Source organism: Ostrinia furnacalis, unplaced genomic scaffold (assembly GCF_004193835.3).
Source record: "Ostrinia furnacalis isolate ACB-3 unplaced genomic scaffold, ASM419383v2 OfSCF1259, whole genome shotgun sequence".
NCBI classification, from domain to species: domain Eukaryota; kingdom Metazoa; phylum Arthropoda; class Insecta; order Lepidoptera; family Crambidae; genus Ostrinia; species Ostrinia furnacalis.
Window position 1 is genome coordinate 80,853 of NW_021131498.1, and position 27,974 is coordinate 108,826.

General features: G+C 35.9%; 1 protein-coding gene across 1 annotated transcript; it reads left to right on the top strand.

Moving 5' to 3' along the window:
- The first annotated feature begins 186 nt into the window (after positions 1 to 186).
- LOC114352146 (lysosomal acid glucosylceramidase-like) lies at positions 187 to 27,641 on the top strand. Its single transcript, XM_028303623.1, has 12 exons — positions 187 to 278; positions 15,362 to 15,486; positions 15,684 to 15,738; positions 16,154 to 16,295; positions 18,475 to 18,631; positions 19,185 to 19,345; positions 20,494 to 20,617; positions 21,285 to 21,398; positions 21,892 to 22,039; positions 23,695 to 23,768; positions 26,234 to 26,520; positions 27,524 to 27,641. The coding sequence occupies exons 1-12, from the start codon at positions 203 to 205 to the stop codon at positions 27,624 to 27,626; spliced, it is 1,566 nt and encodes a 521-aa protein (XP_028159424.1). The 5' UTR covers positions 187 to 202; the 3' UTR covers positions 27,627 to 27,641.
- Positions 27,642 to 27,974: the final 333 nt, after the last annotated feature.

Genomic DNA, 27,974 nt, shown 5'->3' on the forward strand with positions numbered 1-27,974 from the left:
GTGTTGTCATAGGCGTAACTTAAAAATTAAGGATTGATGGTGAAAACCTGAAAGGTGCGTTGTGTTACCTACGTTGTAAGTTGTTGTTTCGACTCGCACTTGGCCAGTTTTATTTCTTTTTTATCGTCTGTACCAGCTTCTTTATATACTAGCCAGTGCGGCGCCTGCGCATTAGTGCTGTGGAGCACTGTCAACTGTCACTATGCGCTGGCACTCTGAAATATACGGCTGTATAGTGTTGCTTGCTATATTTTGCAGCGCTTCATCTGTTAGAAGGGGTAAGAACATTTTACTTATTAATATACAGTGTGAGTCACGTTAAAGTGTACATATGAAAATAGATGAAACTAGACCTATTTTTATCGACAAAAAAGAGGTCAAAAAATTTTTGCGATTTTTTTTTTAGATATCTTTTTCTTCCAATTACTTATTTTTATTTTATTTTATTTTATTTACGGTATACCAACAACATTACATTACTTATTGTAAAGAAAACGTAATAACTTTTAAACTAAGCGGTATATCCTGATAAAATAAAAACAGTAATAATGCTAAATAACAGGCAATACTAAAAAAATACATAAAATACACAAAAAAGGCCAACGAATAATAAAAAATGATACTTTTTGAAAAAAATCTGCTTTTAAAATTGTGTCTTTTTGGTTATTTGATAAATTTCTCCAAAAAACCCCCTATAACAGGTGGTTTTTATTACTTTGTATTATTCTCTATCGTATTATCTTTGTAAAACCAAAAATCGCATGTTTCTATCCCTATCACACATAATAGAGGTAGCCTTTACATGTCTCCTTATCTTTTGGGCCCAATCAGAGCGCTTCGAGACAAACATAGTACAAGTCCTGAGAAGAAACGCTGGAACCAGTAATATTATTATGTAGGTAATGCTATAAGCGAATATATGAAAGTTTTCCATTTTCTTCACTCTCCTAAAAGTTAAACTTTAATTTACAGAGTGTTAGAACTTAAGCAATAAGTAGTTAGTTGAGACTCTTCTAATAGGTATTGTTACTCATAAGCAAAGCAAGCTCGTTTATTTGCAGATTTGGTTTAATAAAATGTCATTGCCGCTCTACAAATATTTGAAATTCTTGACTCTTAGCGTAAGGAATTAGATAATTATTAGAAGTAAATATTAAAATGTGAACGTAACTCTGTCTGTATGTGTGGAAACGTTACACTTTTTCAGATTTTTCAAGTAAACCACTGAATTTTTCATGATATTTCGCGTAGAGATTGGGGCTTAAAAGGTTTAGAATACGTTTTATTTAAAAAAAAAATATAACAGAGTCGGATTAGCACATTTATAAACCCGGAAAGGGTTCGTAATCGTATCAATTCGAGGCGGTCAGTATTCTTTGTATGAAACTCCATACTGGAAAGCACACTTATCTGCACCGTAACATAAACGCCTCGCCTTGCGATTGATACTGTCAATTTGACAGCGCGCGAAAGGCGATGACAGCTCGCGAAAGACGATACGGTGGTGTTGATCCTTTTCCGAGTTGATAACTGTTGCTAGTCTGCCATGACCTTAAGAGCCATTTCACAAAAATATTCCGCGCGAATTTAGGTAAAAGCTGTCAACGCAACGTCAAAAGAGTAAAAAGAACGCTGAAATGGACAAAAAAATCTTGAGCCGTGAGTGACCGTATTAAGACTTGATTTAAGTTATTAATTTTAAGGTAGAATGAGGTATTCAAACTTGATTAATTAATTTAAAATTTTAATAGAGTTTATTAAGTCTTTTATATTTCGATTCATAATGAAACACGAATAGGTATAATATGTGAAATATACAGGGTGTTTAAATGGGTATATGAGCCGACACTAGCCCATGTCAACGTGGGCATATAAATGGTATGGTGAAGTCAGAAAATTGATATCTTCATTTTAATTATTTAAATTTTCATACAAATCGGATTTTATAAAATTTATTTTGTATGACAATTAAAAAAAAATTAATGATGATATCAAATTTCTGACTTCACCATACCATTTATATGCCCATGTTAACATGGGCTAGTGTCGGCTCATATACCCATTTACCTAACACCCTGTATATTAAGTACAAAATAAAGACAGTCACATAGTGAAAAATAAATCTGCCCCCTTACAGCTCCATCATCGGACCCTGGATACCAAAAACCACGATCAAAATGTGACGTTAATCTTCAAATTTGCCAAATTATTTTTAGATTTTACTCAATAATGGTAATGAAATTCAAGAATCTATTTCATTAATGAACTACAAGAATATATGTCCGATGATTACTTTATATTTTTAAGCTTATTATATGAGCATAAATAATAGATACAGGACTTTGAAAATGAGTCTGCGGCAATTTTTTCGTAAAATGGTTGTGGGAGATGGGGCACTGTGAATTAAGAAAAAGAGTTTTAGTAAATCCGTTTCATTAATGGTCAACAACAAGGATCGACCTATCTTTCGCAGTTATTAAATAATCTCTGGGTGTTGCTTAAGATAGTAATTCATGCTTCCAAAATCTTAGAAATTCGCACGAAAATGTAAAATGGCTCTTAATAGGAAAAACATGTATGAAATAATGAAAAGATGCAAGAAAAGGCAAATAACAATAAAACGCGACCGAAGCCGCGGTAAAGTGTTGGTCTAACAAAGATTAAAGATTAACTCTTGTTTTATAAAGGATTTCATTACCTATAATTATGATAAGATAAGATAAAATAAAACCTAGGTATAATAAATAAAGAATACACCTTGATAAATTATTAGCACGCGTAGATCTTTGTTTGCGAAGAAATTTATTTTTCTTTGGTAGGATGTTGAATTTTTTAGCAAAACAAGTATGACGAATTAGGTTTAGTTTATTCGTTTTATTTATTTCGATAGATAAAAAATAAGGCTGAGGCCAATAAAAAGGCTTAGAATTAAGGTACGTACGATACGTTCTTGGTCCAATTGCATGCGCCATCCTTTTTTCAGATCCATTACAGGAGCGCGTAAAGTACCTAATGAGTATTTTTCACAAGTGATGAATAACATAACCATTAAAAAGTCTCTTAACTATAATCTTCATTCTTTAGAAACTATCTAGCGTTGTAATTAAACAACGGAAATGCGTAAATTACTTATCTAGCAGGAAAAAAATCAGCCTACGAGTAGAATGTAAATACAAAATACGAACATAACCATTAACAAACTCCTTAGAGATTATAGTAAAATGTAAATTAACTACAAAACAAGGAAATTATTTTTGAAATAGGCGCAGAGTAGCTGTAAATTTAAAAAAAACAATTTACGAAATCCAGTTTCTATGTATCTTAAGAATTATTTATTGGAAGCCACGATAGCCGAACGGTGAAGGGGTCGGACTGGCCGACTCGTGTTCCAATCCAAGTAACGCGGGTTCGAACCACGCCGCCGCTCCATTATGGCTGAGTTGCACCACCTAACTTTGACCGTAACTATTACGATGACCGGTGTTTTTTGTATGGAGTTTGACAGATTTTTGACGTTTGTTAAAGTCAAAGTAAGATGGGTATTTTGTGCGGGGTGCTGAGCCTACTCGTGACACAGGCTAATTTAGCTTAGTACCTACCAGGAGGGGCTAACGGGACTATTATTAATTTGTGTAAAAACAATCATTTTCTTTTCATTATAAAAGAAAACCCTTATAGTTAACATAGCTATTACGGGACTATTCCCACCTCTCTTTCCCATCGCTGCAACTCCTGTGTAGCCAGGATCGACAGCTTGACCGCCAATATAAACCCAACCAGTGAAAGTTAAACTGTCATTGGACCTGCAACGACATTAATCAGAAGAACATAGGAGGAGTTCGAAGTTAAGGTTCAACTTCCCTCCGTTGCATGCAATATTAACATACCTATTGTGACTATTCTAAGTAAATAGAGTTATTCATAGGTTCATTACAGTTACTTTGAACTCTTTGTACTGAAGGTTTTGACACGTGCCTGAAAACCTGTTCAAATGTTAATTTTAGAATCGGTCATGCATCGTCTATTTTATATGAACGAACATAGTTAATTTTCATTGTTATTGTGATTATGTTGATTACCAATATTATTGTTATCACAATATTATTGTGCCTTTAGTATGTTTAACTAGCTAGAGAATTTACGTCATATGAAAATAATAGGTTGTGTACAATAAATAAGAATGATGACAGTGAATGAATGATAGACAATAATATTAAACTTAAGTATGCTAGGGTATTTCTTCGGAGGCAAAATTTTCGATGTCTTTGCGTATAGTTCAGTAACCAACTAACAAAATGGCATGCAATATTTTTTTTCCTATAGCTTAGCTATAGCCCTATCTGGCGCAAATTACATTTTTGACATAATTGCTGTCTTTATACAAATTAAAAATATTTGAAGTGTGATTCTCTGATTCATATGGTGTGTCCGTTAGACATTTTCCGGAACAAAATGGTTGATATAGCTTTTTCCTTTTGATATATCAATATAAATTAAAATTATTTCGAAAGCTAATGAGTTGTCCTTCTGCAAAAAAAATGTGTCATAATTTTAATTAGGTAAGTTAGTNCGTAGAACAAAATGGTGGAAATGAAATACGGCTATGTGAACTGTATAACTCCAATTTAATGCGGTGAGCGTAAAATAGGTTCACATGTGTTCTGTTAGAATGCTGTTATCTATATGAGGTTCCACATTTGTACCACTACAGCGCTAATGTCTATTTTATTCTAATGTGAACTAATGTACAGCTTTAAGATGTAGTTCAGGTCAATTGTGTATCTTTAATTCTTTCAAATACTGAAATTTTAGAGATCCGCAATAAAAATTATTAATGTCCGTTAAATCGCCTAGCCCAGGTACTAATAGTCAAGTATGAATACCTAAAGTACAAATTATGTACAAAACTAACAAAAATCACTTTTTGTTTTCGTGTGAGAACACATTTGGTGTCAGAGTACATATTTACATTACAAAAATACACTACTCTGTTCTAGGAGGTATTTAAAAGAATGTAAACAAACTAGATAAAGAGGGACAACATAATGCCCTGCGACAGAAAAGGACACAAAATAATAGTTGTCACTCAGCCATTGTAACAAACACTGTTTACAATATTTTAAAGGTGAAAATACACCTGTCAGCACCTTAAGCGCCGCCGAGTCGGCAAGTGTAATAGTGTAACCATATTTTGCAGCATTTATCAGATAAATAACTGTTATTCCTGTTATTTATGTGATAAATAACTTTTATTTCTGATATTTATCTGTTAAAATTCTGTAAAATATGGTTACACTAGCGGACTTGGCGCGTACGATCACCTTAAATATCTACTTAGACAAAGTTTATGCTATTTCTTTCTGACAAGTAATCATGCGCATTCCTTTTAACAAGTAAGCGAGAAATAGAGGCGGGAACGGGATAGGTATAGATCCTCTGATCACTCGCGTGCCCCGTGGCGTGCGTGATGGCCAAGATAGGATTAGTTATTGTATTGTTATTTAGTTGCAAAATATATACCACGTGAAGTGGATGTTTCTGTGTCACCGTTATTCGTATTTTAGAAAGGTACCTATTATTTGTTTGTTTTATGGAGCGTGTATGTATGTATTATTTGTTTATTAGTATAAATTCATTTATGTGACTGATGTCATTGTGGGTTTAGGTCAGTTATTTTATGTTAAGCTATGAAAATGTGAATCTATATATAAATACTTGCTAGGTAATTTGTCTTCATAAAGAGGTTTAATATCATGCACTACCGTCTCCGGATTTGATTTCCAAGCGACATTTTGAATAAAGCAGCGAAAACACATCCCAATTTGGAATACATTCCTGGTTTTCTTGACTTTATTGTAGGTAATTCCATCCATAATAACCAGCAATGAAATGCTGAATCGGGATGTGTAATCGCTTCTTCAAATTCGTACATGGTGGTATTTTGGCTCTAGGGTAATACTTCGTTGTGTATGTGTTGATGTGTGTCTCATATTTAAATTTAATTATTAAAAACAGATAATATTATTATTATTTTTTTGATGATGATGAATGTGCTAGTAGGTATTAACCTAATTATTCTCTTTCAGACAATGCCGTTTAAGATTGTACAAACTGTGGAAAAAGGACGACCCAGATTAAGTATAGTACCGTGTGTTTGGGAGGACGGTGGAAAACTATTCTGGCCTACAGAAAAAGTTAAAAACCGAGCACGACTCGCAAAAGACGAAAACTCTTTTCCAAATCCAAATTGGGACATTTTGGATTGCGTGATAAAACGAAGTAATATTGCAACGTACGTCGAAGCGCAAACTGAACTACGTATTATGGAAAATTGTACAGACACAGACAATGAAACAAGTGCATCGCGCCTTAGCCCAGCACCTGTAAGACCAGCGGCAATACCACCAGAAAACCGTTTTGAAAAAATGGTGCAAAATTTGGTAAGTGATTTTATTATGTTTCAGCAACACATACAAACATATAATAAAAACTTGTATATTGCACCGAGCGCGGGCTGCCGAAGCAGGGTTACAATTTAGTCCCTGTGGTATTTTGTTTTAGTAGGCTAGGCACCCCTAAAGCGGAGAAAATTGTTTGATATGGCAACACTGCAATTAATTTACCTATTTATGATCTGATATATTTTTTTGATTTTCTCAGATAACTTGTATCACTATTCAAATATTAATCAATTTTTTTTTACCACTGACTAAGTAATAGTATTTTATTATTTCAAGAAGACTGATGATTATTTGGCACTAAACAGATTTATATCAAACTCTTTACCTATTTACTAAAATATACTAAGCTTAACTATTAATTTTTCTGAAAATATTGAATGGATTCGTGAGCTCGTGGTTTTGTCGGCGACTCATCAACCCTGTCTTAATTCTATATATATGTTACGGCTAAAGATAGATGTGAACATAAACTTAAGATTAGCCGGCTAAACTTAAGTTTATCTTCGACGAGGTGTTAATGTTAGTTTCTTCTATCTTTAACCGGCTAAACTTAAGTGTAACCGCAGGCCCTTGGCTAAAAATGTAGAAGGAAATGGAAAAGGAAACAATGTAATAATGTTTAGGTACTATTTTGACACGAAATCTTTATTAAAAAATATCACTTTCATTACACATACTTTTATGTACCTATGTAGGTATTCAAAATTACAATTATTACAATAACAAAATATTAACTACTTAAAACAATATCTAGGTACCTACCTAATCATTAAAATAAAATAAAATAATAAGGAACCATTTGGTCATTACAGAATCTCCTGTAGGTAGTATTTAAAATTACAAAATAAAACAAAATAAAACTTCTTCAGTGTTAATTACTTAAAACAATATCTAGTCACAATTGTTAAATAATATGGAGCTATTCGTTGTCTCCCCACCGCCCCCTCAAGCCCTCCGCCGGCCTGGCGCGCCCATCGAATACATTTTTAGCCGTATCGTTTTGGCTAATGTGCACATTAGCCGGCTAAAGATGGAATATCATGACGCAAACTAACATGTTACCGAACTTTAGCTGCTTCTCGAAGCTAAACTTAAGTTTAGCCGGCTAATCTTAAGTTTATGTTCACACCTATCTTTAGCCGTAACATATAAATTATTATTGGAATAAAAATAACAGCCGAACTGCGAAGTTTTATTATCAACCGACTTCAAAAAAAGGAGGAGGTTCTCAATTCGACCCGTATGTTTTTTTTCTATGTTTGTTACGCGATAACTCCGCCAATTATGAACCGATTTGAACAAATCTTTTTTCGGCGTATAGGTAATACCTCAAGGGTGGTCCCATTTAAATTTAATAATATAAAAAACAACCCCCAAGGGTGGAAAATTGGGGATGAACTTTTTTATACGCAATATCTCCGCCGATTATAAACCAATTTGAACGATTATTTTACAAGACAAGAGTTATGATTTTTTGTTTGTTTTAGATGCCAAGTGCCTTCAACGCGGGAGGGACTCAAATGGATTCTACTTCTGCTACAAGTAATGAGATCGAAGCTAATAATGAAATGCCATGTCTAACCGTCTTCGACGGCGAACAGTGTATTGCAAATCAAAACATTTTAATTCAAAAAGTTAATAACGAAGAATTAATACTGCAAAATCTTGTTGAAAGCGTTTAAAAACTTACTCAAAAAGTGGCCGAGTTGTCTGTACAATTAGATGAATGCATGGTAAAATTTATGGAAAAAATCGAGCAGCCAGTGTCTGTTACTTTATTAAAAGACGCTAACCAATTTGATAATGAAACGTTTAGTTTCAAACAAATAAGTGACAAGCAACAACTAGATAATCTGGAAAGAAGTTTAATTAATAAAACTGAGAGATCAAAACTACAACAACAGTTGGGGTTTTTGTTTCAACCATGTGAAGGAAATGGCTTGACCTTTGCCTATAAATTAATCGACTCAATGGTTTCACGTGAGTTTCTGTGTGAATGCTCCTGGTCTGGGGGAAGCCGTGGCAACATTTCGAAGGTCCCAATAAAAGACTACAAAAACTTTATCAAATTCTTCTGTGATATGCTACGTTCATGGGATTGTAAATTTACTATGGGACAAACTGAAAAGTTTTTTAAGGGCGTTCTGAAAAATGCTGTTAAAAGGAAATCAATGAAAGACTTAAGATGCTCTTCAAAACGAGTCCGAAAAATTAAATCAAAACCAAAAAAACAGGCAAGCACAAGTAAGCAAAAAGATTCTGCTAATTCAACAATTAATCAAAATAAAGAATCAAATGAAACATTAGAGATGGAAGTAGCAGAAGTGGAGGAGGAAAAGGAAAATAATGGTGAAGAAAAGATAGATGATAAAGACGAAGAAAGTTTGTGCTAATATTTTTTATGCGTTTTTTGTCGATTATGGCATTCTTTTTTTATTATTATGTCTGGTATATTGTTTAGGTAAGTACTGCCCGGCGTTACTAGATATAATGACACGGTAGTTTTTTCGTACTGACTGTGCGAATGCTTCTTTTGTAACATTTCACCTTATGCCTCGTTACAAAACCGGTCATTACCAGTACCTGCCTTTAGTTGATTTTTGTTTCTACTAGACTGATTATGAACAGCTTAAGTAATAATTATTTTTCGGTGATGAGACTTGAATATTTTTAATATCTCCGTTTATTAGAACTTATTATATGCTGATTATATAATACGGGTACTTTATGCTTAGTTATGTATGACTATGCACATAATGCTGATTTACATAAAGCCTTATTTGTTACGATAGTTTATTTCGAAAATTATAAAGGAAGTAACAAAAAGGGTAAACAAGCCGAAAGGAGGGTCAAGGTACTCATGAAACTGAACATATTTTCCCATGGAACATGGGTCGAAATATTTCAAATAATTGAACCTCCCAAAGCAAATTAACTAGCTGATCAACAATTTTGTATGGGAGGTCCCAATTTAGCGGTAAACGTTCAGTTTCATGAGTACCACTTTGACCTCTTTTCGGCTTATACCCTTTTTATTACTCCTGTTTTTGAAACAAATTTTGTTAAATGTTGTTTGATAGGTACTAACTTCTAAGTGCTATTTTAATAAAAATATATAGACTAATTAAAATAGTTAATTATGTATAAGTATAATATCTCCGTTTTATAGAAATCATGCTGATTATATACGTTTTCGATATACATATAAGGTAGGTATTTTAAGCTTAGTTATGACTGCATATGTTGCTGTGTAATGTTGATTTGTAAAAAGCCTTGATAGGAGGTTAAGTTTAATTTTGTTAATTATTTTTTGTTATACCTGATTTTGTTACAGTTATTTTATGTTATAATAATGTTGTTTGCTACGAAGAGTAATTTAGATAGAAATATTTAGACTGATTAAAATAGGTAGTTAGCTAGTATAAACTATTCTTTACTCTGTTTTATAAGAGACAGCCCACCAAAAAATTTGTGTGCTCCGTTGGAACTGTACAATTTTCCATTTTTTGTCAGGAAACAAGAAAAAAAATTGTCTCACATGCTTGCATCGTCAGTCAGCTGGACATTTTGTATGTACAGTACAGTAGTCGAAATGTTTTTGTTCCATGTTCCTTGTGCAAAGTTGTTTAGTTTCATGGACTAATTTGGCATTGTGCATTGCGAAGTTTTCGGAGGGCTGTTTCTTATGTTTTGCATCATTTTAAAGAGCCATTTCCTTAAAAAATTAAAAATATCGTTAAACTGTACGTAATTATAATAAATTACTAAATAAGAATTAATGGAAAAAATATGTTGATTATCTATGGTAGAGTTTAAACTCATGTCACTTTAAAGTGACATAGGAAAAATCAGGGAAGATTGTATAAGCAAAATAAATATAAAAAAATGTACGTTAATTGTGTGGGTGTTCAGTGCAATCACTGTGTGAAAAAGAAGGTAATAAAAGCCAAAATATCAAATCAAACAGTATTTTATTTATATGTGTGTAACAAAGGGATAAAGAATTTAAATTCTTTGTGTTCGATACATACTAATTTACATTTAATCTCTTTGGGTTCTAAAACGATCAAAGTATGGGTACTAATCTGCCGACATCTTGATTTGTATATCCCAAGATGAGACGATTTGATTGGATATTCAAAAACGTCTTCTGTGTTGTTGATTTTATTTCCTTTGATTAAAATCTTATTGTGGCCGACTTTTACGCAGCAAATTTTAACAACCTCATTGCATCTGGTAAGTAAATAACTGTCTTTTTCTTTGCTGGAAAGTTTAAAATCTTCAAAATTTAATATATTATTGTTTTTAATTGTGTTCACAAAGGGGTATTTCTTGTCTTTATGTGTTTGAAAATTAATATCAGCTGTATTTTCAGCCAATCGTTTGGCGACTTGAGACAGTGGTTTTCTTCCTGATCTCAGCATACTTTTGATCATAAATAACATATTCTCGAAGGGATATGCGTTGAACGTCATCAGAGGGCCAAACATTTCAATTTCATTCGTCAGGTGTAGTAAGTTGTGTATGTTGCTTGTAACGTAGCATGTACCATAAAAGTCTTTGTAAAATTTTACAAAATGTTCCAGAAGTTCCTTTGCTAATGGCAATAAAGTTCGGTATGTTTCTGTTGAGCAAATTGTTATACTACAATATAGTGTTAAGAAATGATTATAAGCCTCATTGTTCATAACATCAGGCAAAATTACAATACTTAAATAATGCAAAAATGCTCTAAATTCTGACGCTTTCCAATGTGCTAATGAATCTAAACCTCGCACTGCTCGATGCACTTCTGAAGGCAATTTGCAGTTGCATAGAAAATTTGAAACCAGTACAATATCACTTGCCCGCATTTTAGTAATATATTTGCCAAAGTTGCCGTCACGCCAACCAATCAGTAATCTCTTCATAACACCCAGGTCGATCAAATGAAGTGAATCGGCAACAATAAATTGGTTCACCATGTCAATAGGAAGATTTAATAAAGGTGAGTCATTTTTATGATGCAAGCCATAAATTTTGTTTCTAAATCCTTCATTTGTCCTTTCAGGACACAAAGACTTAGAAAATGTGACGGTATGTGTGGTATGCGAATATTCTCCAACTGTAGTACATTTATGGCAGCCGTGTTTACCATTAAAATTGCAGACTCCTGAAAAAAAATATTTTAAATTAAGTTATAATAATACAAAAAGTTTATAATTTTTAAATATTTGTGTCATGTGCGAATCGAACCTACGGACCACAGAATAGAAGGCAGGTTCACTACCAACTGAGCTATCAAATATATATATGAATACAAGTCAAGTGCCTATAGGTAAGAAGCATCAATAATTTCAACTACTTATTTATCGGTATCACAGGTGCATAATGGCGATAATATGCGACACTAATATAGATTTACCTTTAATATAGGCTCTAGCTGGCGAGTCACAAATGAAGCATCTGATTTTTATCTTTATAGTTTTCTCTAAGCGCTCAACTACAAGACCTTCTTCTAATAATATCTTCATGTCTTTTACAAAATCTTCTAAGAATTCATTTAAATTTTTTGGTTTTCCTTTCCCGAAATAGATTCCAATAATAAAAGGCCGAATTCTGGGATTTTCAAAAATGTTACATAATATGGGCCAAAATTCATTTGTCGAACTTTTAAAAATAGGCAAACCGTCCACATTTATGTTAATTGAAATCATATCTGGAATATCCATCCAATCTTGCAAAATGTTCTTCAAAGGTTTTGCTATCCCATTGTGCCAGTATTGACCTCCTTCTACATTTTTTAAAGTTACATTAACGGGAGTGCATAAAAATGTTCTAGCATCAGACGGTATTGTTCCCGGTTTAAATTCGTTTATTATGCCTGACAATTCATTGACAGCGGAATGAGGAATACGATTTTCAATAGCCCATGTTTTTATTTTTTTGCGAAAGGTAAAATAATTGTCCAAATCAAAATTGTATTCACTATCACTAGAACTGCAATCGCCACACTCTGATATCTGCATATTGTGAAGGGAACTTTCAGGTTCAGGCATAAAATTTTCCTCTGCATAATGTACAGAACCACCATGAACAACGGTTGAAGTCGCACTTGTTGAAGCCTTATCCACGGGCTCATTTTCGGGCGTTGTTGTCAATCGACTGTTTATTTTTACTATTTGCGAATATTCTTTTGCAATTTTTCTTCTTATTCCACCGGTTCTCGCTCTTATTTTCCAAGATTTTGTATTCATTTTCACAAATTTTATATTGCACGCGACGTAAAAATGGCTTGGGGAAAAGTGTAATAGAATATCACATTCACATTCATGTTCAGCTTACAGCAAATAACAGTAGTACTTGTGGACAAATAAACTGCTATTGATGTTAATGGACATCACATATAGTCCTTTTAACAGCCTACAGTGCACATGCGAACCATTTAAACACTTTTATACAGATAGTAAAAAAAGGTTGTTTTAATTATCACCAACAAGTCCTACTACAGCTACTAGCTGTATAACAGTCTAAAATAAGTAAACATAACAGCCTTTGGCTTTATAAATGACCACGTGTGTTCTATTAAAATGCTAGCTCTATAACATCGTACAAGTAGGCCGTTAAACAGCGGTTGCCGTATCTCTACCCTCCTATAATGCTCTTAGTGAGACAGCTGACTAAAGGATAGTTGTTAGAGTATTATAACACCAACAATCGTATAAAAGTATAACTCTACACTAGTCTACACTCCTATAAGTCCCTTAGACAGGTATAGGTGTAATTAATTGCAATAATACAGCTTATACATCACGAGTGAACTGTACTAATGCTTTAAGTACACATCTATACTTATAATAAATCTGTAGAGAGGTCAATTCTGTACATGAAATATATTTTCAAAATAACTATCAGGGGGTGATTAGTGATCGATACTGATGCCAAAAATGCAATCAGTAAAATTTTTGTCTGTCTGTCTGTCTGTCTGTCTGTCTGTATGTTCCTTATAGAAACAAAAACTACTCGACGGATTTTAACGAAACTTGGTACAATTATTCTTCATACTCCTGGGCAGGTTATAGGATACTTAGGAATTCCCACGGGAATGGGCATTAGCGGGAAAATCCTTTTGTATGAAAAATTTAAACCGCTTAAGTTAGACGCTTGAAATTTGGCAAGCAGGTACCTTAGTAAACTTAAAGCTTAGTTATAACAGGATATTGCAAAATTCCTACGGGAACGGGAATTAGCGAGAAAAAACATTTGTATGAAAAAATCTAAGCCACGTAAGATAGACGCTTGAAATTTGGCATGCAGGTACCTTAGTAAATTTAAAGCTTAGTTACAACAGGATATTGCAAAATTCTCACGGGAACGGGANGTTCGTAGTCGCGCTATCGTACCGCAGCTTCTTTCGGCACCTTGTCTTCTCAGATAGACGTGATTCATTACTACCCAGGTTTTGTTATCGTCCACATAGCTTTGACTATGCTATCCCGCAAGAATATGGTGTGCCTTATGCTCCTAGCCACTACAATACAGTTAGAGCTCGAAGGATCCGTGCCCCGTCATGGAGCGATCGTTCGAGCAACCTTAAACTTCTGCACGAGTGCGAATAAGGTTCAGTGACCCAACTTAGCTATGGCGAGGTAGTTTATCAACTTCTAGACTACAGCACAGTCTAGCGAGTCTCACGTCAAACGGCCTCTCTGTCCTCCTAAGGCGGAGCTTTCACCTCGTTCTTCACGCTTCGTTAAAGCCAACGATGTAGCCCTGTAGACTTTCTGGGCCTGTTAAGGTCTTAGAAGATGGGCAGCGTTACCCTTGCCTACGAGGGTGATGCCTTAGATGGGAGTCCTGTACAGAATTATGCTTTTGAGGGTGCCAGTATAGAGCTCCCGGCCTTTCTTTATAGCCTTCCGACATAGAGTTTTCGGACCTCTAAATTAGGGAAGCAGCCACGAAAAAGCAAGCTGTCTTCCATACGCACGGCGACGAATTGGTAAAAGTGCGAGCTGCCACTGGTTATATATAATTAAGGTCACCGTATTTGCACTCACTACTTGGTGCCACTGGTGATTAACAGGACCTTACTCTTAGATATTTGATCTGGCCCTTAGCTTTGACAGTGATGTGGGCGTCAGGTGAAGGTGTCAGGGATGCTTTTAAATATAATATGTGGTCCCTTTTTTTTGTAATAATATGATTATTTTCTTAATATAGAGCCAATTGTACCTGAAGATTTTAAATTTTATTTCTATTTTTGATTAATATGTAACAAATTCTGATTCATATGGGCACAAAATATTTAAACGTCGATATCTTGAAAACTGCTTTACAAAAACGAGTCCCTTATCCAAATATATGTTATTGGGTGTACCTATTTTCATATGAGTCTATGTTACAGACCTAAAATTGAATTTGAAATTTGTCCATATGAATCAGCCGAAGAATGCAATTTCGAAGAAGTGCCCGCTACAGCTATTTATGTCTTCAGTTTGATTACCTCAAACCAAAAATAATATAACAAATGTTTTAGAAATAATAAAGAAAATGGAATTACCTATTTTTCCACTTTTGTTCAGCATTGGACGTCTTTTGTTTGAAACGAACGAACACACATAAAAAGTATGTCAATGAATTGGTAGTGTCAACAACCAATGAGGGTATTCGCGATTGAAAAATCCGCCAGGTGGCAATACGTAGACGCGAGGTCCAAATGCTGCATGATTAGTTATTTTTGACATGACATTGACAGATACATGTCAAAATCCACCAATCACGCAGCATTTGGACCTCGCGTCTACGTATCGCCTCATTGCTTAATATTATGTTAACCTTTTATTAAGTACTTACACTTTTTGAATTTAAATAGGTAGGTAGGTATTTTATTTATTTAAGTTTTGAATTTATAATTATAGACACACCATGTGCGGCCAGAGCCACAAACGTCTCTGTTGTATGTGTGTGCAATGCCACATACTGCGACGAAATCACACGAGTATCACCGCCAAGGGGCACGTTTTATGTCTACATTTCTTCTAACGTAAGTAACTACTTCATACGATACATTTTCCTGTAAGTACTGATACATTTTCATAAAATAACCTTCAAAATTAATTCTTAGTTACAATTTATACACTAGGAACGAGACTGGTCCCAAAGTGAAACCCTGAATTACACCCTTTTCCATTCCATATCCTATAGATAGCCTTTTAATTTGACTCTGCTTTATTTTTTCAGGCAGGATTAAGGTTCTTTAAAACGTCTGGCGTATTAAGTCAATACGGGCCGCGTAGTAAGTATTATTTTATCTTTTCGAGATATTCTTAAAAAAGTACCTTTTTGAAACAAAATAATTTTCGGACAACTTAGATCATCTAATTTTAACTAACTTCATTGGAATAAAATCAGCTTTAAACATTGGCATAGGCTACTACTACTACTACTACTTCTAGGATGTCCACTCACAAGGTGGACCGAAGACCGCAGGAAGGCGCTGAATGCAAGCCACCACCAACCGGCCATTGTGGAAATCATTGGGGGAGGCCTATGTTCAGCAGTGGACGTCCTGCCTGGCTGAAGTGATGATAATGATGATAGGCTACTAATTGTAAAACCGTTGAACCTACTGAAAACTAAGATGATTATACACTATGACCTAGAAATTCCTTTGAGTAATATACTAGTTTTTACTACAATAATCTTTTTAGAACCATACTGCACTACGGTGTTGGATCTCGACCTGTCTACAAGGCACCAGACTGTGGAAGGTTTCGGGGGCGCCGTCACGGACTCAGCTGGCATGACCTGGGCCAACATCAGCAATCCACAGCTAAAGGAGTACTTGATTAGGTAGGTGCAACCTACATCGACTTAGAGCGCTTTCACTATTTAGGCGATTTAACACGACAGACGCGCTGCCAAAAATTTCATACTAAGTGACAGCTGATGCCTCCCTTCACATTACAAAAACGCCGCCGCCGCGCTGCTGTCGCGCTGCTGTCGCGCTACTAACGCCCTAATGTGAAAGCGCTCTTAAAATATGTGAGCTTACTGCTGGATTAACTCATGCTAAAACTAGACCACTAGGTAGAAAAGCCGGTGAAGGTCGCCGAAAGAACCTGGATGCGGGCAACGCAGGACTGGTCGTTATGAAAATCCTTGGGGGAGGCCTTTGTCCAGCAGTGGACGTCATTTGACTGAAACGATACGATACGAAACTAGACCGCATGATCAGTGGGCTTAGGCTGGGTTGCACCATGTACGGGCGGGAGGCAGTGGTTGTAAGGCACCGCTCCCGTGCCCGGGATATGCGGTCAGGAAGGGAGCTAACTCCCTAGTGAGCCTAGAGTCCCTATTCCCTAAGACACTAAGTCCCTAGAGCCCTAGCCCTGCCTAACAATATATACTTAGACATAATAAGGGTTGATAGGAAGGAGGCTGTGCCCAGGTCGCCCAGGGCAGCAGCGTTAGGACGGCAGGTAGGCGGCGGGGACCCGCTGCCAGCCCGGCAGACTCACCGGACTGATCATAGCGACGGCTAAGGGTCCCTTGGCGGCAGCGGGGGAAAATGAGACACAACGACGGATGGTTGATATCTGTTTATTGTTATGATTCTATTGCTATTTATACATAAGTTATTTACTGTACACAATGAAACGTATTTGCTAGTGTGCCGTCGGTGTAGTGTGCCGACGGTGCACGTTGAGGGTTCATGGGTCGCCCGGCGGTCGATGCTGACGGTGCAGCAGGATGTACGATCGTGCTCGTACACACCATCTTACTTTAACTTTGACAAACGTTAAAATCTGTCAAATTCCATACAAAAAGCACCGGTTATCGTCATAGTTACGGTCAAAGTTAGGTGGTGCACTCAGCCTTAGTGTGAGTTTACATCAAACGTCTTCACTAGCGACTGCGTAAAAAAGTGACATTAAATATGTTTATCGGATTGTACAGTGCCCCTAGCGGAAACTTTCAAGAACTAAAATCTTCCTATAAATTTTTCATCGCAATTGACACCGAATGCTTTTAACGTAAATTCACACTACGCTCCCTGTTAATTCTATGCACATGTTATATTATCAGTCAGATAGGTGCTTTGTAATGATGCAGTAATGAATGTTTTTATGTTTGTCAAACTAAAAAACTTTGTAAAGTAATTACGAAAATAAATATGTAGTATTCGAATTTGAATATGCAATTATTAGTAGAAGTAGGTAATTTACGGTACAGAGCCTTAGTAGGTCTTTGACTTTACTTTTTTAACGCAGATACGAGGAGGTAAGAATTATGTTGTTTGTCGAATGGTTTTCTAATCAAAAATTTATTCAGGCTTACGCCCGTATTCGCAAACGATGCTTGCTTATGTGAAGCAGCAAATCGAACGCACAGCGTTGAATAGAGTTCTGTGATTGGTTCGTATGTCACCCTATGCCACACGAACTGTGAGACCTCATAGTAATGTTTGTGAATACGGGCACTTCGGGAATAATAACATAATCTATACTTACGATTATAATAAATCTGTAGAGAGGCCAATTCTGTACATGAAATATGTTTTCAAAATCGATCGATACTGATGCCAAAAATGCAATCAGTAAAATTGTTGTCTGTCTGTCTGTCTGTATGTTCCTTAAATAGAAACAAAAACTGCTCGACGGAATTTAACGAAACTTGGTACAATTATTCTTCGTACTCCTGGGCAGGTTATAGTATACTTAGGAATTCCCACGGGAACAGGAATTAGCGGGAAAATCCTTTTGTATGAAAAATCTAAACCGCCTAAGTTAGACGCTTGAAATTTGGTATGTATGTACCTTAGTAAACTTAAAGCTTATTAACAACAAGGAATTCCCGAAAATCCCAAGGGAACGGGAATTAGCGGGAAAAACATTTGTATGAAAAAATCTATACCGCGTAAGATACATGAAGGGGGATCCACGCTTACGAGGTCGCGGGCGGCCGCTAGTAATAAATAAAGATTTGATAAGTAGGTACCTAATTAAAAATATTTTTTCATACTTTTCAGATCCTACTTCGGCAATACGGGAATCGAATACAACATGCTCCGACTACCCATAGCCGCTACGGATTTCTCCCCGCGTCTCTACTCCTACAGCGATGAGCCAGAGAACCAGACCACGCTTACCAACTTCTCTTTGGCTCCAGAAGATTATAAATACAAGGTATTTTACACTACTGCTTTCCTCAATGATCTTATAGTAGAGAAACTCTTCTAGAAGTCCACGTTTTGTGAGATTGAATCCAAAGTACGAGTTTTTTATAGTGTGATGTCGCGATGTTCGGTGTCAATTAGTTCGTGACACCTAAAGTGGCCAAAAAGTTGACAACATAAACATAATAATAAATAAATAATAAATAAATATCTTTGGACAATCTCACACAGCGCCATCTAGCCCCAAAGTAAGCAATTAATATGCTTGTGTTATGGGTGCTAGCTTAACGGATATACTACTTATATACTTTTTTTTTAAATACATACATATTATACATAGCAACACCCAGACCCGTCACAGAAATTAAAATTCATCATTTCAATTTCTGCCCGGCCGGGAATCGAACCTGGGACCTCTCGGCATAGTAGTCCGTTCTGAACCACTACACCAAACATAATCTTATTCCAATTGTTACAAAGGCTTTTGCAAAATTTTTGGCTTCTTTGGGTGTCAAGAACTATTTGACGCTGACTTTACTGTGGTAAACCCATAACGTTTTCAGATACCAATGATCAAAGCCGCAATGAAAGTGGCGACAGACGAGCTGCATATAGTAGGGTCGGCCTGGGGCAGCCCTCTTTGGATGAAGACGAAGCCAAACTTTACGGGGACGGAGCAAATCAAGGAGGAGTACTACGGGGCATTTGCTGAGTACCATTACAAGTATATTTATTTTTTAAAACAACTTGATATATCATAAACTAGCTGACCCGGCGAACTTTGTTCCGCCTTAATGGCAATAAATAAGCAGACTTTTTTTTTATTTCGAACGAGATAAAAAGTATCCAATGTCCTTCTCCTGGCTCTAAACTACCTAAATCGGTTCAGCCGTTCTTGAGTTATAAGTGGAGTAACTAACACGACTTTCTTTTATTATATAGATAACTTAAAAGAAATGGACTGCCTAAGGCGTGAATCGAACCCACGACCTTTCGCTTGCCGGGCGACACCTCTTCCATCAGAGCTACTTAGACACTGGATGAACCCGTCAAAATTTTTAAGTGTACCAGCGTCCAGCGTTAGTTTCATCAATGATGGGTAGTAGCTACAATTAAACTACGATTCATCATAATCATCATAATGGTCTATCAATCCCCGCCCGCAGCAATGGAATGATCTCTCTAATTTACTAATGCGTGTCGTGCCATGCGCAGTGTAGGTTTCCGTAGTTGTCCGTCGTTACCACAATATATTTCAGAAGCAAGCAATTACTTCATCTGAAGTCACTTTTAATATTTTCTTCTAAGGATTTTATTTTATTAGGTATGAAATTTTATAATACATGAGTAAAACGACTATTACTCTTAAACTAACTGATCTATCTTAATCGCTATAGTTTTCCTTGAAAGTTCATAAAAAGTTTTATCATCATGAATTTTTCCAGATTTTTCATGCCAACAGTAACCTACTCGAACAAAAATTGGCACTTTAAACTTTAACATTTTGCAAACAGATCCTTAAATCGAAAAATGGTCTCACCACCCCCTAAGCCATTTTAATAGACCTATCCAAAGATACCCCACACGATGGGGTAGAAGATGAAAAAAATAATTAATCCCCACTACATGTAGGAGAACTACCGTAAAAAAGATTTTTTCAAAATTTTAATTTACCGTTTTGTCGGCGTGATTAATTATACATACCTCCACAAAATTACAGCTCCCTAGTGCCAATAGTTTCCTAGCAAAACCTCGGACAGACAGACAGACATATCGAAACTATAAGGGTTCCTTGTCAGGACCACGGAACCCTAAAAAGGGAGTATTTATGTAAAAAAGAACATAGTGTATTATGTGGAGTCTTCATTTCAGATTCATAGAGCACTACGCAGCCCAAGGCATAGATATCTGGGGTCTTACTACAGTGAACGAGCCTCTAAGCGGGCTCATGAGTTTAGGCAACAACAACCGAGTGACATGGACGGTACAAGGGCTTGTAAGTACTACATGCTATATTTGTTATCTGTTCTCTCACACAAATAATCTTTGGTGACGGTAAAATGTAAGATATCTATTAGTAATTAAATGAAAAGAGGTAAATGATCAGAAGCATTTTGTTGTCATCATAATTATTTGAGGATGTCCATTGTCCACTGCTGAACACACATAAGTAGGTCTCCCCCAATGATTTCCATAATGACTGGTTGGTAGCGGCTTGAATCCAGCGCTTTCCTGTTACCTGTGACGTCGGTCTACTGATCATGTCTTGGATGGATCTTAAGTCTACTTTGTCACGTACATATTATTTGCTTTTATCTAGATCGTAAAAATACGAATCGAATCGAATATCGTATAAATATTAACGTAGTTTACGTTAAGAAACAGACTAATAACAACCTTTGCCTCATTCATACGGTCCCCTAACATGGCACAACTTTCATCGGTCGTTTAGAATGACAGTATCATCTGGACCTTGAATTAGGACACAACGCTGAGCGGATGCCATTTTGGTTCACAACTTGTATGTGACACATGTACTTTCAAGCTGTATTTTGTACCAAATAGATAGATTTTTCATACTTTCTTTTTTTCCTTCTATCTTTACAATAGTTAACGAGCGTAGTTAGCGCTCTATAAAATTACATAATATCTGTCCACCACAGGGTACATGGATAGCTGAGCATCTCGGGCCAATGATAAGGAATTCCTCCTTCAAAGATGTGAAAATTTTGACTGGAGATGACCAGAGAATGTGTGTGACTCTATGGTTTAACTTGGTAAGTTAAGATTTTATTAATGTACTACTAGCGGCCGCCCGCGACTTCGTACGCGTGGATCCCGTTTTACCCCATTCATCTATCTTACGCGGTTTAGATTTTTTCATACTGTTATTTCCCGCTAACTCCCGTTCTCGTGGGAATTTTGAAATATCCTGTTGTAACTAAGCTTTAAATTTACTAAGGTACCTGCATGCCTTTCAAGCGTCTAACTTAAGCTGTTTATATTTTTCATACAAAAGGATTTTCCCGCTATTTCCCGTTATCGTGGGAATTTCGGAAATTCCTTTCTTAGTGCACTTCTACAGTACCTAAGCTACGTCCCTTCCAAATTTCAAGTGCCTACATTTAGCCGTCTAGGATGTGCGTTGATATGTCAGTAAGTCAGTCAGTTTCTCCTTTTATATATTTAGATATTTAGATGTATCAAGAGTAGAGTTTTATTTTAAAAAGGAATCCAACGATTTCAAAGTCACCCTGTATTTTATCACAGGTAGTCGTGGAAACCCCGGCAGCGTTAGACTACATAGATGGCGTGGCTGTGCACTTTTACTTCGATGACTTTACCCCGCCGGAGATGTTGACGGAACCATTGAAGAATTACCCGGGGAAATTCGTCATCTACACTGAATCATCTATTGGTGAGTTTCACTGGTGGGCCCACTGAAAACCAGCGCGTGGCCTTCCCCACCGTGGGCCACGGCATATGCTGAGTGGAGTCCCATTGCGATGGGCATTGCTGTTGCGATAGAATAGTACTGCTCAGTTCACTTTTTATTTCCTCGTCATATTTATATGCTATTTCTGTCTTTTTTCTGTATACGTTCTCTGTTCCTAAGTGATGTTCATCTTTTATACTTATAATAAATCTATACAGGGTGTTAGGTAAATGGGTATATGAGCCGACATCAGCCCATGTTAACATGGGCATATAACATATAATATGGGCGTAGGAATTTTGCAATATCCTATTGTAACTAAGCTTAAGTTTACTAAGATACCTGCATGCCAAATTCTAGCAAAGCGTCTAACTTAAGCGGTTTAGATTTTTCATACAAAAATATTTTCCCGCTAATTCCTGTTCCCGTGGGAATTCCCAAGTATAATATAACCTGCCCAGGAGTACGAAGAATAATTGTACCAAGTTTCGTTAAAATTCGTCGAGTAGTTATTGTTTCTATAAGGAACATACAGACAGACAGACAAAAATTTTACTGATTGCATTTTTTGCATCAGTATCGATCACTAATCACCCCCTGATAGTTATTTTGAAAACATATTTCATGTACAGAATTGACCTCTCTACAGATTTATTATAAGTATAGATAACAACCCTATCCAGTTGTGCATAAAATCATAGGCCTCTATTAAGTATAAGTGACTAAATTAATATTATAATGTTCTCTAATTACCGTAACGCAAACCGACTTAACGTTAAAAGTTGGCTGTAATTTTTATGTTGTATAGATTTGATCTACTCCATAGACAAGGTGGCTGACGACATAAAGGTAGCAGGGAAGCGCTGGATGCAGGCTGCTACCAATCGATCAACGTGGAAAACATTAGGGGAGGCCTATGTTCAGCAGTGGACGTCCTATGGCTGAAATGATGATGATGATGATAAAAGATTGTCTTAAGCTTGGCAAAATATCTATTCAATAGAAACATTCTGTAAATTTTGAAAAACTGCTTGTCCAAGCGAAAGTCCTAACCTAATTACCGTTACGTCTTCTGTTCGTGGTCATACCTACTAGCCTAAATAATAGTATTTGACACATCATTACCGCGCACGGCGCTAGCCCTTAGTGCCTTACCTTGTTAGCAAGTAGGTGTCTATTACGTTGGCGTCTCGTCGATGAATTACGTAAGTGTATAATTACCGCATCTTTGGTTTTAAATTTTTTTAATTGCCATGTCCTTATTTCTAAACTAGATTTTTAAAGGTTGCTCCACGTTGTTAACTTAAATAGAAGCAGTAGGTACTTTGGCCTCCGTACATTGTCGTAAGACAGTATTTGAATACCCTGTAGGTTTTGGAAATTTTGAAGAAAAACTATTACCTACAAACTGCACTCACCTAGGCTTTCTGAATACCTAATCTGACATCAACATTTTAAAAAGTTTCGTTAGAGTTTCCTCGAAATATATTCGATTTCATCTTTTTTCCAAGTATGGCACAACTTTTCTGAACGTGTGCCATGGAACTTATCATAATATCAAATTGACGTAGGGTTTCTTACGGTCCCTTCTCGTACTATCAGGCATTAGTTAGACATACATTTTTTTCTTCTTTCAGGCGTCGATAAAACCCCTCATGTATATTTTGGGTCATGGGATCGTGCTCAGCAATATGCGCGGAATATTATTGAGGTAAGTTTAAATACAGTGTGAGTCACGTTAAAGTGTACATATGAAAATAGATGAAACTAGACCTATTTTTATTGACAAAAAAGAGGTCAAATTTTTTTTGAGATTTTTTATATTTTTCATAGAATTTTTTTTCTTCCAATTACTTATTGTAAAGAAAACGTAATAACTTTTACACTAAGCGGTATATCCTGATAAAATGAAAACAATTATAATGCTAAATAACAGGCGATACTAAAAAAATACATAAAATACACAAAAAAGGCCAACAAATAATAAAAAAATATACTTTTTGAAAAACATCTGCTTAAAAATTCGTGTTTTTTTGGTTATTTGATAAATTTCTCCAAAAAATGCCCATGTAACTGGGGGTTTTTATTACTTTGTATTATTTTCTATCGTATTATTTTCATAAAACCAAAAATTGCATGTCTCTATCCCTATCACAACGTTTGCAATGATCGTTTGAACTAAGCCTCTCCGGGCGCGCCATTCAACGCTTCGTTAAAACAACGAAACCGAAAATGGCTCTAAATTTGTAAATTTTCAGTATCGTCTGTTTTAGCATTTAGCATTATTAGCATTTATTTTATCAGGATATACCGCTTATAGTTTAAAAGTTATTACGTTTTTTTTTACAATAAGTATTTGGAAGAAAAAAAATTCTATAAAAAAATAAAAAAAAATCTCAAAAATATTTTTGACCTATTTTTTGTCGATAAAAATAGGTCTATTTTAATCTATTTTCATATGTACACTTTAACGTGACTCACACTGTATATTTTATAAAGGGTGGTTAGTAAAACACCAGCAACCTCATAGGACTCAGATAGCTCGCCTCGTACATAAAACAATTATGACGTATTCTAGTAAATAAATTATTGAATGTGAATATTTTTTTTCCAATACTAGAAAATTCGTTATTTTTTTCATACTTAAACATTATTTTTAATAGTGTCTGAGTTTCTTGCGCTGCTTCTTCTCAGCACTGGCCTATTTATTGTCCTGAAGCAGTGGTAGGGTTAATACTGGGACGTGTAAAAGTGCTTTTTTAAAGCCTACTTACAGAAATAAATGAGTTTTACTGAGTTTTTACTGAGTTTTTTTTAAATAGTTCTGCATTAGCAAACGAGGGTCGCATCTTTATTTCGTTTAATAATGAGACATAGAGCAGGCCTGTTCATCTCCGCGAGTTTAAATTGAAAACAAAACAAGCACGATGGCACCCTACAGGATTACTATTCGACTGGGCCTCACATACGAGCGAGTATTGACTCACGCACGCGTATTCTTCTGTATGATGAAAAAAATAAAGGAAATGGTGTAGGTACTTAATACTGTGCAGTATTTCATTGCCAAAATAATGATAAAATACAGAATGTACTTTTTTAAGTTGCCTCAAGAAAGTGAGAGGTAAATAAGTGGTTAATATTATTCATGATAATTTATGCATAATCATGTATTTCCTCCTCCATTTTCTGCAGTTTGGCACTTCACGTCACATCATTTTACTGAAGTCAGCCCTATAGCTTCGGCGCAGTGCCGATCACTGACGTTTGTCAACAAAATGGTGCTTGACTCTTGAGACAGGCTAAATTACACCATATTGTTAATGACATTGAGCATACATTTTTTTAAATGCCTTCGGGAAGTAAAACTTCTGTACGTAGTACCAGGCCTATTCATCTCCGCGAGTTTACATCGAAAAAAAAAACACGCGCGATGGCCCACCTACAGGATACTATTCGACAAGGCCTCACATACGAGCGAACATTGACTCACGCACGCGTATTCTTGTGTATGATAAAAGAAAATAAAGAAAATGGTGTGTTAAATACTGTGCAGTATTTAACTGAGTAAATAATAATAAAAACACATGTAATTTTTTAAGTTGCCTCAAGACACTGAGAGGTAAATAAGTACCTAGTTAATATTATTCATGATAATTCATGCTAAATCATGTATTTCCTCCACCATTTTCCGCAGTTTGGCACTTCACCTCACATCGTTTTACCGAAGTCAGCCCTATAGCTTCGGCGCAGTGCCGATCACTGACGTTTGTCAACAAAATGGTGCTTGACTCTTGAGACAGGCTAAATTACACCATAATGTTAATGACATTGAGCATACATTTTTTAAAATACCTTCGCGAAGTAAAACTTCTGTAGGTACGTAGTACTTATTATTATTCTGTGGTAGTAGGTACTTATTATTGTTCTGTGCATAGACTAAAAATGTCACGACAATCCTGTGAAAACATAAAACTAAACTTGTAAGCGCTTTGGGTTTTCTGTACCTGTATCTAAGCTTATTATGTTGCTCATTAAATAAATAAATAAATCAATAAAAATATTTTTTATTTAGAGGTACTCGTATTTAATAAACGAAATAGAGATAAAATATTATACAAGTTTATGCTTATTCAAATTATATTTCCATATATCCAATGAAAACCATATTTTCCGCAGGATTTAAACTACAATGTCATAGGCTGGATTGACTGGAACCTATGCCTGAACCCTCAAGGAGGTCCGAGCTGGCTTTCAACAGCTCTAGACGCTGCCATCATCATCTTCGCCGAAAATAATGAGTTCATCAAGCAGCCCATGTTCTACGCTTTGGGGCACTTCTCGAAATTTCTTCCCAGAGGGTCAGTCAGAGTGGGGAAAGTGCAGTACTCGCCTTGCAAGGAGAAGGTGGATAGCGTGTCGTTTGTGACTCCTAGGGGGACTGTGGTGACTGTGCTACAGAATGAGTGAGTCCCTTTTAAATATCTTGCTATTTGGCCTTTCAGACTTCCACACTTTGTAAATTGCAATGACTTTTAAAACAAGGTGTATTTTTGGTAAAAAATAGAATGGATTATTATTTCTTCAAAGAAAGAAACTCTAACTTGTCTTATCTTAGTCTTGGAGAAATTGCAATTACAAAAGTGTGGTACTTAATTTTGAAGGTTAGTGTAGGCAGGAATTTTATTTTTATTCTTTGGAAAAATTTCGCATTAAAATAGGTATTAGGTACATCTGAATTAACAATTTGAATTTGAATGATAGTAGGTATCACCCGAAGTGTTTGAAATAAAAAACACAATTAAAATTTAAATAATACAATAAAGAAAGTTAAAAACAAAGAATTCGCTTAACACTAGGTCCGATTGCGGTTAAATACCTGCTTTAGGTTATGCATAAAAAACAGTTAATTTAACGTAAATAGGTACCGTACATCTCAATAAGAACAACGCAATAAAAATACTTTAATTAAAATAAAATCCATCCTGTATCGTAATTTGTAATTGTAATTATGAAGATAAAATAATTGATTAATGCAACACGAATCACGCTAGATACACAAACGTAAATATTATACGAGTATAATTCTATGTAATAATCTGAGTCTCTGTGTTAGGATTAGATCTTTCTTCAAATGATTACTTAACTAACACTGTTAAATATTTTATAATGAATTTTAAATTATAGAATACCACTTTATTAAGGAAAAAATGCAGCTGTAAATCACTCATAATAATAACATAATAACTGATAATAATGCTTGTTAGTAACGTTACCCGGTTGGTAGCGGCCTGCGTCCAGCACTTTCCTGCTACCTTTATGATGTCGTCGGTCCACCTTGTGGGTGGACGTCCCACGCTGCGTTTTCCGGGTAACATGGAAAGCATTGGGGGAGGCCTAAGATATTCAGCAGTGGATGTCCTATGGCTGAGATGATGATGATGAACTGATAATAATTCTTCTTTGCAGGAACTTAAAAGAACAGTCAGTGCTTATACGAGCTGGAAACCGATCTGCTTCAGTTCTACTACCACCTGAATCCATAGCGACAGTCGAATTTTCTTATAAATAAAAATTATTACCAAAATATTGCTGTATTAATTTGGTTACTCCCTCTCGTTTAGGTAAACTTAAGTCAGCACTAAAAGGAATCTCCTCATCATCATCATTATTTTCCGCCACAGGACGTCCACTGCGGAACATAGGCCTTCCTCAATGATTTCTACATACGCCCGGCTCGTAGCGGCCTTCATCCAGCACCTTCTTGGGGTCGTCGGTCCACCTTGTGGGTGGATGTCCCACGCTGCGTTTTCCGGTACGCGGCCTCCACTCCAGCTGCCCCATCGGCCGTCAGTTCTGCGTACTATGTGCCCTGCCAATTGCCACTTCAGCTTGCTAATCTGTTGGTGGACTTTAGTTC

Bases quoted from the DNA above. Each gene is read 5' to 3' on its own strand.
- LOC114352146 (XM_028303623.1), top strand. From the start codon at position 203: ATGCGCTGGCACTCTGAAATATACGGCTGTATAGTGTTGCTTGCTATA. The intron at 19,346-20,493 runs GTATATTTATTT...TCTTCATTTCAG, and splicing joins TTTGCTGAGTACCATTACAA to ATTCATAGAGCACTACGCAG. The intron at 26,521-27,523 runs GTGAGTCCCTTT...TCTTCTTTGCAG, and splicing joins GTGACTGTGCTACAGAATGA to GAACTTAAAAGAACAGTCAG.